This window comes from Pezoporus wallicus, unplaced genomic scaffold (assembly GCF_028554395.1).
Source record: "Pezoporus wallicus isolate ANWC-B61680 ecotype Strahan unplaced genomic scaffold, APGP_CSIRO_Pwel_v1 contig_3952, whole genome shotgun sequence".
Classification (NCBI taxonomy): domain Eukaryota; kingdom Metazoa; phylum Chordata; class Aves; order Psittaciformes; family Psittacidae; genus Pezoporus; species Pezoporus wallicus.
Window position 1 is genome coordinate 8,783,909 of NW_026635034.1, and position 14,692 is coordinate 8,798,600.

Genomic DNA, 14,692 nt, shown 5'->3' on the forward strand with positions numbered 1-14,692 from the left:
GTACCCTTGCATGGGCCTAATGCTGGACATGGGAACAGTCCAAGTCAGGTTAGCGAGGCCACCTTTGTCCATGCTTGACTGCAAACAGAGATATTTACTGATCCGGGAGCTGCTCTTGGAGCCCTTTGCTGGATGGACATTTGTGTGTTCCCATTCCCTGGTTAAACTTGCCATTGTAACTCCAGTGTAGCAAGGCAGACCACTACACGGCAGATTAAATCACCACTTCATCTCCCGCCTCAACAGCTCTAGATCCGACTCCTGAGCTTCACCCCACACAGTAACAGCCTCCAACTCTCTTGTCCCAGCATATTCCACATAAAGGCCAGGCACGGCAGATGCCTGTACCAGGCAGTCCATTACTCAGCACCCACAGAAGACAGACTGTACCTTTTTTTTCCCCTGTAAATGGTACAAAGTCTTCTCTGTCTTTGTGCTCCAGCGCTTGCTTCTCCAGGTAGGAGAGCAGGCGCTCTCTGTCGAAAGGGCCCGTGGCAGGTTTTGTGGTCTGGTCCTTTTGCCGAAATCCCGCTGGAAGCAAGGCATTCTGTGAAAGAGAGGGAGGCATGTAAAGGAGAGGAGGCAATCTCATACAGTGTTCCAAATTTCATTTCAGTGGTGCTGGGTTTTAAGTGAAATCATTCTTTGCATGTTACTTCACATAATGCTCTTTGGTGACAGCAGTAACACACATTACCTAAATGTAACCATTAAACCCAGTGTATCTTTCAGGCTTCTTGATTGTACCACCTTTTAGTATTTTTATTAACCCCATTTACAATCACAGCAGCAAAGACCTAAGCAAGATCAGAGCCCTTTGTGTTACACATAACCACAGAGTTTGAAATCCAGGTAAACAGACCAGGATAAATTTTCTGTACATTTCCTTCTCTCCATTCACTCTTTTCCATTTTTTTTCCTCTCTTTTTTCATCTTTTAAAAAATTCCTTTCATGCTAATGCAGATGTCTCTTGGGCTTCAGAAATGAATGGCATACACAGAAAGTAACTGGTGAATGATGTGGACTTTATTTAAAGTATGCAGGAAGTAAAGAGATGAAGCCCTTCTTTAAACATGCAACTGTATGACCCTGTGATTGCATCTGCACCCCTTAATACAGGAAGATGTGTAAGGCTCCCACATTTCAGTCCAGGGAATCCCAGAAAGGAGTACAGGTATGTGGATGTTGCAGTACATGTGCAGTAAAGCCAACATGTTGAAGATGCCCCGGAGTACTGCAGAAACACTTTGCTGTTGGCCAGTAAATCTGATCGATGGCAAATACCTGGTGGATTCTGAGTGCACCCAGTGAACTCAAGTCACTAGACACTTTACCTATGCATGCACAAATGCGCCCAGGGCGCTACACATTTACTGCACATATGTAGCCCAACTATAAATGCACCATGGCCTGTGTTGTTTGGTTGGCTGGTTGGTTTAATGTTCTGTGTCTCCATTTGAGATGCCAGTTACTTGAAAATACCAGAAAATGCACTGTAGAAGTGTTGATAGTGAGGGAAGTGACACCATGGGGGGAGAGAACGGTAAAGCCAACCCTTAATTTCCAGGTAAATTTGTACCATAGAATTAGGAGTTATAATTCGATTGTGTTTCTTCAAACGTATTTTGTTTCCAGAGTGAACTCCTTTTCAAACTCCTACAGTTTGGTTTTGGGGTAGGTAGTCAGAATTCCCATCCAGCACGCTTGTGACTGTAACCTCATTACTGTGGGACCAAGTAGCTCCTAGGCCGGAAATCTTTAAATTCTTTGTGAGAGTGTCTTCAAATATCCATATTATCCTTGCTCTGTAGAAAATGACAGTTGTGTAGCTAAGCCTTACTTTTCTTAATCATGCCTAAATATATTCCCTTCAGCTAGAACTATCTGTGCTAAATGACCCCATCGACAGATCTCAGAAGTTCAAAAGATCTGATCTGCACAAACACACGTTGTGTTAGTTTGTTTATTGCTGTGCTCACAAATAGCAGCCATAAAAAGCTTTTCATCATGCTGCAGTGTACAAACATGATTAAAGATTTAGATTGCAGACAAGCTCATGTCTAAATAGACAAGGGATAGAGAAAGGGCACAGTGACTTGTACAAAAGCAAGTAGCACATCACAGCAGGAATAAACCCGAAATGTCCCTAGCTGAGCTGCTCCTACTTAAGGATCCACTGCCTCTAGTGTAACAGAATACAAATATAAAATGCTGTAGTATGTAGCATTTATAAAAGGCAAATTTTGAACTATGAATCCCCTGGCCACCATCACTAACCTCAGGATCAAGGTCATCGAGAACATGCTCTAGCTGTTTCAGTTCATCCTCTGAGAGTTTGCTGAGTATTTCATCTTCATTGATATTCTTGTATTTCTCCAACTCTTTTCGGAAGGGCAGAGACATGGCTCCTGATGCACTGCTCGACTGATGCTGTTTGCCAAGATTTCAACCATCCAGGAGTACAGAGCTTCTTGCGGCTTCACTCACTGTTAACAATAAAGCATTGAGTATCTCCATTTAGCTGATAGAGTCCTAAAAAGCCCACATGCTGACAGTCACATTTACACTTGATTAATGAAAACAAAGCAACAAGATGTCCTGGCTCAGTGGAGGGAGTGTGGGAAGTGCTGGGGCTGCCTGTGTAGCAATAGCCAAGAAACAGCAGGGAGGGGTACGGTACATTTGGGAACTTTGGGTTCAGCAGCAAAGAGAAGCTTTGAAACAGATAAGAAAAAACATTAGGAACTCATCCTTTTCCATAGAGATAAATCTGTTTTATTTAATTTGCTTAGAAACAGCAGAATCTGCTTGTAGATTGACAGAGAACAGTCCAATGCTGACAAACAAGATACAAAACGATATGCCTTGTGTTATTCTATCTTATCCCAGCTTTGCTGATGGCTAAAAGCAGGCCTACATTGTCTTGGCTGGCTTTTTTTGTACATACTGGTTACCTAAGCAGCTGTAAAGTATGCTGCTTGGTAGTCTTATTTCAAAATTTGTCTACAACATGTGATAGTACTCATCATCAAAATAACTCCTGCAGTAAGGATATACTTAAAAAAATCATCTGTAGATTAGTCTGCTCCATGGGGCACCTGCAGGCATGCAAAACATGGTCATGGAAAAACATGGATTTAGTATTTCACAAAATCTTTAAGTTTGAAAACATGAACGTGGTTCCCTGTTAGATGATCTCAAGTGATCAGTAAGAAGAAAGTGACATTCGCATGGCCACAACAGTCACTATGATATCACTTGTCATTATGAAGAACTCTGTCTTTAGTCCCCCTTTTTTTTCCTGTCCAGAACCAATTCTAGAGCCAGAACCTGCCTGTAAATGGAGGGAGTGAAAGAGAATTAATCTGTGATCAGGAACAGCATTTGGGGGGACTTTTGCTGGGCTCCAGGCCCTCCCAAGTCTGCCCTGTTTCCCACTCCAGGACCAGAGCTCTCTGAATTGCATAGCCAGCTGTGCACTTTTACAGCTGAGTTTCTGCATTCACAAATTTCAAAGCTATGGTTGATATGGGAAACAGCCAACTGGCACCTACAGCTGCCTTATGTCTGAACCCAGACTCTGATTTCCTTTGGCCAGGTCCTTAATGCTCATAAAGTAAAAAAACATCCATGTGGGTCCTGTTGTTCTTTGTATGCGCTGGAAGCCAGATATTTACTTTTCTTCTATTCCAAATCCAAATGAAGATGTTGCATTTACGTAGGGTTTCACTATTAAAATACTAAATATTAAAACACACCTATTTTTGCTACCTATCAAAAAGACTAGAAATCAGCAACCTGTAGAAAAGGAAGAGAATAATCAGTAGAATTACAAACTTGAAAGACCTGGAATTCTACGAGTACTGCAAGGCATGATAAGCCTTGACTTGAAACACTTGAGCATCCTATTCCAAGAAAAAGCATTATTTCCCCTATACACTCTCATTTTCTACCTTTTTGCCCGCCCTATTTGCCTGTTTTCATAGCATGCTATCACTGTCAAGCCATTCCCAATGTCATGGTAGAGTTCAACTGTTCTTTAAATTGTGAGTACATTTTAGGAAGTTAGCCAGCATCTGATGTTTCACAAAGTTACAGCCACTATGAAAATTTCTTATATTATGTTTTATTATATTATAAGGTTCTATCATATGTGATATGTTTGAGAGAGATTTTGGCAACAAAAAAGTCCAGAAGAACTAATGGTTTTCCGTACATAGTGCTTAAAGAGAACACTAGTTCTACATATGTTTAATTGATAGAATTTATCAAAACTACCTGTTAAATAATGAAAGCATTTTATTTAAAAGAGATAAGTATATTTGTTTAAACTGTAAAAACAAATTCAGCTGCAATACATTGCTGTACTAAGGCACCAGGTGCCTTCTCTATGTTTCTTTGCATAAACTCATTAAAAGTGTAACATTTCAGCCAGCAGTCATTAAATGGGCTGGGAACTTTCTTTGAGGGGATTAGAGCTTTTTAAAACTCTTTCATAGTTTAAATGGTTATTTTATTAGAGTTTAATCTCATCCCTGGAAAAGAAGGAAATGTAATCACAAGGTTAGGTTAATTAAATAGTATTGGGAAAGTAACTAGTAAGAGTACACCAAGGTTTCCCTGGCTGAGGTTCAGCACTTCTATTGTGCAGGATGCCTGGTGCCAGTACCTTTCCCTTGGCTGTATGGCACTGACCGATTCACATCCAGGAGCACAGCTAAGAGTTGTTTTACTAGGAATAGCAAAACCATGTGTGTAATGGCTTCTGTGGAAAGGTTTGCAAAGTTGAATCCAGGTGCTAATAGGTAATTACTGCAGAACATGAGCGGTGTGCACCAGACATTTCTGGTTTCTTCATGAACTGCCTCTGTGCTTAGCCACAGAGGGAAATGTGCCAGAGGACACTTTTCAACAGGTGACAGTTTCAGTATCATAACTGTTTCCTTTTAATTATTAGGAAGAGAAGGTATTTGACCATGTGCAGCAGGGACACCCAAGGAGAAATATAAACCCAGGTATTGAGGATGTATCAGTCTAACTTCTCTTATGGCATGAAGCACTATGTTGGATAGCCCTTGTTAGACCAGCAGTGCATGGAAGAGCTTGAAACCATGCTTTTCTTGCACATATGCATTTGCAGCAGAAATTCCCTTGATATTTTCCCTTTCACAACTGAATCCTACTCTCCTGTTACTGAAAAAAGCAGAAGACACTGCTTAGGGAATTTCTTTGTCCACAATCCCTGTAAGTAGTAAGGCTTACGTGGAGCTTGCACTCTGCTGCAGAGGTTACTGAAAGCTCTAGTGAAGTGCCTGTTGTTCATGGCCTAGCTTTATGCTCTCTACTGACCTTTCACCACAGTCACATTATGGGAAGCCAAGGGAATGAGATAAATGTGACAATTCAGCATCATTCAGTCTAGGAAGGAAATGCTTAAGCCTTGAGTTCCCATACTTTGGAAATTGCTGTCTAATGTGATGATTATAATCTCCACCTTCCTAATTGGATTTCATACTGTTAATTTTGTATACATAAACAAGGCCATATGCTGTCTGTGCTGCTTCTGATTGTGGTTTGACTTTTCTGAGTGTGCGCATACTGTTTACTTTTTACAGATTATATCCACTTGGTTTTCTTTGTTATGGTTACTGTCTGAAAACTTTCATCTGTTAAAAAGCAATCCCAACTAACCAACAGCTCATAGCTAGTGTAATTTTGAGCGTACAAAAGCAGATCAGTGTCAAACAGTAGAAACGTATTCAATGTAATCACAGAGACAATATGCTACACTGCATTAGGAACACTGAGGGAAGCAGAATGAGGGACCATGGGTATGACTATGGAGATCCACTTCAAACTCACTGGGAAAAGTGAACAATGAGAGTAAGGAATGAAGAAATACAAACCCCATTTGGCTTTTTCCATTTAGTTTAGGAGCATCACAGTTTACTATGGGCTCCAACACCCACTGCCGAACAGCAAAGCATGCTGTTGGATGCCCAGCAGGTGAGATCTATGCTGCTATATAGTGCAGGTACCGTAACCAGGTGATACTTTTTAATCTTTGTGGAGCACAGATATTTCCCAGTGAGCTTCAAAGAATCCATTGCTATATTTTTACCTTTGATTCCTTCTAAAGAAAGAAATACATACTCCTGTTTTATTCTGGACAGCTTTTTCACCATGCCTGTCAACATCAGGAGTTAAATATGTTTTCAAAGACAAAAAGGGTGTCATTAATTAGCCTGCATAAAATCAGTATTTATGTAGTCAACACCTGCTGTGATGTAACTCTTGTATACTTTTCTGTGTTCCATAAGTACTTTTTGGTTATAATCCTTATACACTACTGATAGGGTTTTCTAGAGTAGCTAGGCTGTAGTTTCTGCTGATACCATAATACTGTTGGAATTTTCTACTGCTGATACAGATACTTCTTCCTGAGAGGAAATCAGTCCTCTGAATTAATGTTATACGTCAAAGAGGTCCCACTTGCATTTGCTTGGATTGCTTCAGAAGTGTTGGAACAACCTGAACTGTAGAACCTTCTACAGACCAGCAGCTACAAAGGTACATCAGGTCACTCACACTGTCTAAAACACAGGCTATATACCTCAGAAAACATAATGTCTCTAGGGTCCTGTAGCAATGAGAATCCTGTGATACAGATGATACGGATTTCTAGCTTTCAACAATGTGTACAAGCTAAGAATGAAGCTGCATGGGAATGTGCGTTTATGATGTAAAATGACATGTGCTGAATGGAAAATAATCCATGAGAGTTCTTTGCATCTTTATAGAAAAAAAAGATCTTTTTTCATGATCAGATTTGAGTTGTCCTCACTTTTCCAAATCACAGCAACTGATGTTCAGAAAGGAAATCCTGATACACAATCTATTTCAAACTATCTCTGTATCCACAATGGTGGATATTTGTGTTTTGAAAAACAGCTGTGAAACTGATCTATATGGAAAAATTCTTCCCTTTCTTTCAATATTCTCGAGTAGATAAACATGAAAACAAGAAACAGGTGGAATAAATCCCAAGTTAACTTGATACTGGACCAAATAAATAGGATTGGGGCCATTATGATTAAGAGCAGTGTTTGTGCAACACAAGCAGATGCTCAGTATGAAGGAGGGTGGTTGTCCCACACTATCCAGGTAATGGAGTGCTCCCACCAATACAGTTAATCCAGTGCCAGCCAGGAGACCTCTCTGCTGTCCAGGAACTGCTATGAAAAATAAGGCTGGGGTGTTGAAAGCTCAAGCTTAATAAAAAGAGGGAAATACCTCATTATGTGATATATAAATAAGGTTTCTTTTTTGTTTTTATACTTAAAAAACAAGACCCATATGTTCTTTCTGACTCTGAACACATGGGAGATGTATACCTAGAGATCATGTTTTGTGGTTCAAAATTTCCCTCCGTTTTAAACTAGGAAGTTCATAAATCTCAGAAAAGCTAGAGAGAATGTACTGGGGCTAGTACAGCACAAAAGTATGATAGGAATGTACAGTGAAGCATTGTGAAACTGATTTTTTTTGTGTATGATGAAAATGGTATTAGCTACAGGTCCTGCTGTGGCTAGAGACAGTAACCACATGAAAGAAACTCATGTAGGTACAAAATGGAAGAGGTGTGTAGAAAAGCATTTTGTCTTCTAGAATCTATCAACTTTTTTGCCTGTTTCCCAAAAAAAAACTCCTGAAGAACTCATTCATAAGGAGCACTGAACTGCTCAGGTTTGGTCACCTCTTCTAGCCCTTTCCATCCAGAACACAGCACAGTCACTTGGTGGATCAAGGCGAATAACCTGTTTAAGGATTTGTAGAACTGGGTCCTTTGAGAGGGTGTCTGGGGAGAGCACACTCAGGTGCACATGGCACTGAGCTTGGGGCTGGCAGTGGGCAAGTAACGATGTGGCCAAACCTCTTCTATTCCCAAGCCCCGTTTGCCATCTTTTGTCATACTGTAGCAAAGAATCCCTCTAAAAAAAATGTATATTTAAAACGCTGTTTTTCTCCAGGGCTAATGTAGGATGATTTCATGTTCTGTTCCTAGCAACAGGCCCATACAGACACTGTTCAATAAACAAATATGTTGTCCTAACACTAGACTAGGCCTGAACTTTTAGGACAATCATCAGTGATCAGAAACTCCACTTCCTAATTTGATGAGCCCTTCTGAACCTTGGTAATGCTCACACCACTCTGCAGTTTACATGACAGTTGGCTACTTTACTGAGGGACTGACGACTCCTATGCAATTAAAATGCAAAACATCAATTCACTTTAATGGGAGTTCAGTGGTGCCCTTTATAAGGAAATAACTGTCATGTGTATTGCACAATTATCCATATGAATGTACTGCTATTATAGCAGATATAAAGGGATGAGTGCCCTTTGATTCAGATAACATGAAAGATTCTTCACTGGTGATTAAAGATGAAACATTAATGCTTCTTCCACTGATGCAGAATGAAGTTATATAATAACTAATTTCTAATTGTTTCTAAGATAACGTTGGGGTATTATGCATATTCATTCAAAACATAAAACTAAGTCCCGGGAAGGAAGTAGATCTCTTCACAATGCCTGATGAATTAGAACCTGCTTCTGGGTATCATCATATGTGTAAATCATAATCACTAGAATTGTTTCCATACAAAAATTATGACTAATTATACAGTGACCATATGATCATTTAAGCCAGTCTTACTTAAAGAAAGCTACCTTTAAATCCCTCAGTTTCTATCTGCATTAAGAGGATAACAGAACAAACCTAAGTGTTACAGATGTTAGTGGTATTCTGTATGGCATTCTGACACTCCAGTGAGGCATCCAAGTATGGGAAATGGAAAAGACTAAAAAGATCTGCCCATCTGTTGTGTTTCCTGCAGGGAGAGACTCCCCCTTGCTTTTAGAGGGGTAAAGTTTAGTTATAAACCAATGAAGCAACCATCTTCTGTTGCTGCTCATTGCAACTGGTAACCTTGTGGAACTGGAAGGGAGGTTTCCTCCATCTTTAGAACTTCAGTGATTCTTTGAAAATCTATGCAAGGTTAATTAGCTTTTCTAAAATAAAAACATAACATAGCTACTGTCTGAAACTGAGGCTGGTGTGAAGTGCTGGGTTGAAAATCCTCGAGAGCAGTCTTTTTATACAGAAAATGGGCTATGAAATGGCAGATCCACCCACAGTTCGTCATCTGTAAGATTCAGCTCTGACATGAACAGAAACACCCAGTGCTGAGCTGTACCAGTGGAAGAAAATAGCCCCATCATTTTCTGTGGGTCACCAGTGATATTTTAACCTCTTTTAATAACCACCAGACTGTGCAGGTTTGGTTCTGCAGTAGGCAGGTGCTGACTGACCTTGCACAAGAAGTTGCACCTCTTCAAGTGAACACCACCCCAGAGCATGCATGCTCCCAGTCTTGTGATACAGCAGGCCATGGGTCTGTGGTCCCCAGATGAACATGGATAAATCAGTTCTGACATCATGCACATTACAGTATTAGCTGTGACATTTACAATACAGTGTCTTCACCATATTGTAAATCTGTTCAGTTTCCCAGATTTTGTGTTGTGTACAGACTGGAACCAATTGTTGTGGTGCCTTACACACTATTAGCCACACTAGAGCCTCCCCACTTCACTGTCCTGTCAGAGGAAATGCTTCGTTTGAGATCAAACAAAAAGTCTGTGGCATGACAAGGAATTGAATCATCTTCCAAGTATCAAGTGTTGGACCACTTTTCCTTTGGCCATGGGTCCCTTTTTCCATGGACAATCTTGTTCATTTAAGCACATCTTTTAAATGAATTATATATGCCAAGTGAAAACATAGCAGAAAGAGCTCCAAAGGCTAAGAGAACATGCTACTGATTGCGGAACTATGATCCTTGATAACGATCACTGTAGGGTAACTTCTAAAAAAACACCCTATTTTTGCACCTTTTGTAAGCTTTTTTTTCTCCTTACGATGTACGGAGACATCATAACTACCTATATTTTTTGCATTTCAGCTGTAAACCAGGGCCAGAAACTATCTGTGATGTGTCCATCCTTATAGCTGAAACAATAAATAGAAGGAAATGTCCCTGGAAACAGACTTTCTATTTTCATAGAGAAATAGATCAGACCAGCCCTGGAAAAGACAACCCTAGATTTGTTTTTCATTGGAAACATCAATAGGAAAAAGGACACTGGGTAACATTAACAAAAGAGTGCTCCACCTTTGCTGCCAAGAGGCAGCACACAGAGTGCTACCTTTTTGTCACGGCTGTTCTCAGATTTCCCTGCTTTAGACCAGCAGCTGGGCCTTCAGCTGCTCCTTGAAGTAGCCCCAGTAAAGAAGGATATAAAAAATAAATTTACAGATTTCTGTGGCACCAAGTAGTGATGACCAAGTTCCACTGTTAAACAGAGCCACTGCTGCTAACTGCTAATTGCTACTTAACTGCAGTTGTTAATTCTGTTAATGGCCAGTTAATGCATTCACCCCAGTGTTAACCTACCATATGCAAATACATGTGGTTACAGGAAGCTGCTCCATGCCCCTCAACGCCAATTCCTGCTCAGCTACCACAGACTGTTAAAGGAATACTCATTCACAAGAAGAACCAAACTATGAGATTCAATAACTTAGGAATGTTACAAAAAAAAACCTACAGCAGACTAAAAACAGCAGAAATGCATAAACATTGCTGGTCAGAAGTTGTAAACTACTGGAAACAATAATAAATTGGGAAAGGAAGAAAAGTTATGCAGCAAGAGAGCAAAGCATGCCATTCTGAACAAAATTACTTAGATTGTCAAGATGACAGAGGCTACTGGCTAAGTTCAGACAAATCCACCCAAGCTAGGTGGATGGGAGAAATGACGGATATGGAACTCGGGTTGGCAAAGTCACTAAATGATTCATGTAACTTTCTTCACTTTTTACACAGTGATAAATATATCTAGTGGAATGTAAGTTATACAGTTAAGAGCTGCACAGCACACAGCACCACAGCAAAGACAGTCTGTTAGATAGCAAATGGGTGCAGAATAACATGGAAAAGATTGTAATATCATTAATATACTTCAGCAAGATACCTCCATACAGCCCCGGGTTCGAGTTTATTTTCCTAATAACTGTATCCCTTGCAAGGCACTTGAGGACACGATACCTGCAGTATTAGGCCAATTGGTCCCGGGAGTTTCTTTCCCATTATGTGCTCCTACATCCAGAATTGGAGGGCAGAACAGAAGAAGTTCAAGGACAATTTATGGGAATAATCAGTTAAGGAAAAGCTTCCATATGATAAGAAATTGAAAGACTGCACCGATTTACTACACATATGTGTACAAATACACAACTCAAGAACTTACTGAAGACTTCCTCTACTAAACGTTTTCAAAAGCATAGATCTACAGAGTGTATTATTCATGGTATAAAAATATTATCACCTCTTCAAATTATCTTAAAATTGCTGTTTGATACTGATACATTTCTGGACTTGTTTCATCAGTAATGATGTTACAATGGGGGGTTTTACGTTATGTTACTCCTAAGTGCAGGAGGGTCACATGAATATAACCAGGTCTTATTTATTTTTCAGTGTTATAGTCCTCAGATTTCCCTATGTGTTTCTCATTGATCAACTGTGGAGTTTTTACTCTGGTAAAAGAAATTCCCCCAAAGCTTCCATCGAAGCAAACCCCCTTCAATTAGCAGAGGGCCACCCTGGCAGTTTTGTAATCAGACAACAAAATAGAGCATGAGTGATATGTGATGCCAATGTGCAGGTTTGGGGGACACATTTTGCTCACCAAGAGACTGGAAATGTTACTAAATGTTACTAAATCCGCATCCTGTGCCTGAACTTGTCACTGATCCATTTATTCTGACCTGCTCCACAGCAGCGGAGCGTATCCGCCCGCCATCCATCCTGCTGTATTCCTGACGTACAAAAGGCGTGAGAGCACCGGCACAGCTCATCTTCATCTACGAAAATACCTTCCTCCTGCATTTTATTAAACTGCTGCATCTGGTTTCTGTCATTTAACGCCTGACATAAGGGATGCGAACGCATCCAAGTAAATACAGCCGCCTTCCCTAGGAAAACGCGCTATTAAAAACAATAGGCAGGAGGGAAGGGCGCTCCGCACACCGTGGGAGCCCCGGACGCGCCGCGGCCGCCCGTGCGAGCCCCGCCGCTTCTCACACACCGAGGATGATGCCCAGCGGCTCTGCCGCCGGGACGCGCTGGGCTGGGACCGAGCCGCCATGCGCAGGGGATGCTCCGCGCAGGGGATGCTCCGCCGCACGCAGCCGCCCCTCCCGCTCCGCTCCGCACCGCAGCGCGCGGAGCCCCGCGGAGCCTCCTGCCGCCCGGGGCCCGCAAGCGATGCCGCGGGGCCCTCCCGGTCCCGTCCCCGTCCCGCCGCCTTACCCCGCCGTGGGGCCGGTCCTCGCCGGCAGCTGCCTGCGCGCCCCACCGCGCCCGAGCGCAGCGCCGCCCGCCGCCTCCGCGCCCCTCCGGCCCCGAGCCCGGCGCCGGCGGCTGCAGGTGGGTGCCTGGCGCGGCGGCTGCGCACCGCGGGCCCTGTCCTGCCGGGCACGCTGGGACTCGTAGTCCGGCAGCCGCCCACAACCGCCGCGGGGTCCGCGGGAAGCGGCAGCACTGCCAGCCGCAGCCAGCCCCCCTCAACAGCTTCCCTCCCCCCCATACCCGAGCAGTCACCCTGGGCCCGCTGCTCTCCCGCACCCCTTTACGTGTCTTTGTCTCAAGCCTGTGGGTGATGCCCCATGTAACCTGCATCCAGACCACGTTTATTCTCCCTCGCCTTTGGCGTGATGCAGCCTCAGCCTCACCCCTCCCTGTGCCCCCACTATATGGAAACCATGAAAACGCACTGCGCTACTCCAAACACAGCCGCCGCCCCGGCCCTGTGCACATCTCAAAGCAGTTGATGTGCACCCACTACAAGTGGATGCACAGACTGACAGCCTGGCAGATGTGCTAGACAGCTTTGGCCACACATGTCGGCAGCCAGCCCTAAAGAGCATGGTTTGCTTCTCCTGCATACCCTCCGCAAACTGAACCAGCCCAATAGGTCCTGCAGCAGAAGCCGGCTGCCCCTCGTCAGGCACCAAGACATGTCACTCCAGGGAGCCAACTCTGGAGTAGAGGGTGCGTGCCTCTGACACTACTTTGATGTTCTTCCACTCTTATTTTAATTAGTTTTGACAATTCAATTTATACTCATGTTTTTATTCTACACTGAAGTTAACCATTGGTTGGAATTGTATAATGTATTAATATATAGTATATAGTATATAATATTATTTGAATATGCCCCCTGTAATCAGGGGTATGTCCATAATCTAATTTATCAGATTGCCTTCACTGGGCACTGTGCTTTAGCTGAACAGAGGCCCTTGGTTCTGAGCACTAAGTGATGAGTCACTATCAGCACAAAAGCTATTTCTGTGATTAAAATGTCTTTAAATTTCATGACGTGTTGGCAGGAAAATAAGCCATCGCTTTGTTCAGAAGCAGATGTGCAACGGAGACTTATTCTCTTATGGAAAAAAAAAGTGCAACTAGGAAATACAGTACTTTCAGCTTCACCCCAAACCCTGTCAAACACCTCAGGCGTCTGTAGGAAGACTTAAGAGCAGAAAACTCAGACTGATACCAGGGACTGAAGGGTTAGCTTGGGCTGCTCAGGAACACACCTGTTTCCACAGTCATGTGCAGAGAGCACAGAGATGTTCCAAAGCTGCAATTATCTGCTTGAAGCCTCCATGCCTCAAACTCCTTATGAAATGGGATATTCAGCTGTAAGTTCCCAAAGCTTTTGCTAAACACTCAGATAGAAATGGGAAAGAAATATCTCCATTTATTCAACAATTTTCCCCTCTCTCTCTCTGCCTCGAAGTGTGCAGAGGCAACAGGGTGTGCATCCCTGGTTTGCTTGTCCAGTACCAGAAGTGTCAGGAAGGAAGCTGGACTGAATTGTTTTGAGACCTGCTTCTTTGTACTGTGCTGGCTCAGGCTGCAGATGAATCTGTTGGTTTGGTGTTGGGGTTGAAGCTGCACTGCAAACAGGGCTGGTTCAGACATCAGATAGAGAAATGTGGATTTAATTCTTAACATAGATTAAACCTTTTTCTGGGGTTTAATCTTGGTCTGTAGGGTCAGGGCTTGAATGAGTTACTCAATTATACAAATACTGGGAAGGGAAATGTATGCTATCAACAAAGAGTGAAAGTTAACTTTAGGGTGTTTGTTTTCTGATAAACTTCTGCAAGTTTTTCACTCAGATTTTCCTGCCACACCTTAAAATGTATTTGTTAAAACCCTCCCATGCTGACTTTTCCATTTGCAGTTCCTTTGCATCTGCTGACAAATTCACTTCATATTAGTTTCTGTTAGAAATGTAACAATCTAAGATCTCTGCCATGAGTGCAGAGTTTGGCTAGAGTCGAGGTCCTTCTCCTTGGCTGTGGTTTTGTGCTCCTTTCTTCCTTTTGCCTCATGCAGAGAATTTGCAATTGAAAAATTAGAAACATGATCAGTCTCCATCTAAGGAAATATAAAGGTCACCTTCATTCATGAGACAGCAAAAATACACCTGGTAAATATATCAAATGCAGATGTATACACAGAATGCTTACATGTATAGGAATAACAG

General features: G+C 42.4%; 1 protein-coding gene across 1 annotated transcript in view; it reads right to left on the reverse strand.

Annotated features, from left to right (window-relative positions):
- The window catches only part of LOC130592863 (tropomodulin-2), a 34,177-nt gene extending 21,613 nt beyond the window's left edge, over positions 1–12,564 (reverse strand). Inside the window, exons 1-3 of the mRNA XM_057397494.1 lie at positions 12,445–12,564; positions 2,279–2,487; positions 391–547 (exon numbers count right to left, since the gene is read on the reverse strand). Of these exons, the coding sequence (XP_057253477.1) occupies positions 391–547; positions 2,279–2,404 (283 nt within the window). The 5' untranslated portion in view covers positions 2,405–2,487; positions 12,445–12,564. The remainder of the gene's footprint in view (positions 1–390; positions 548–2,278; positions 2,488–12,444) is intronic.
- Between the last annotated feature and the right edge of the window lie 2,128 nt (positions 12,565–14,692).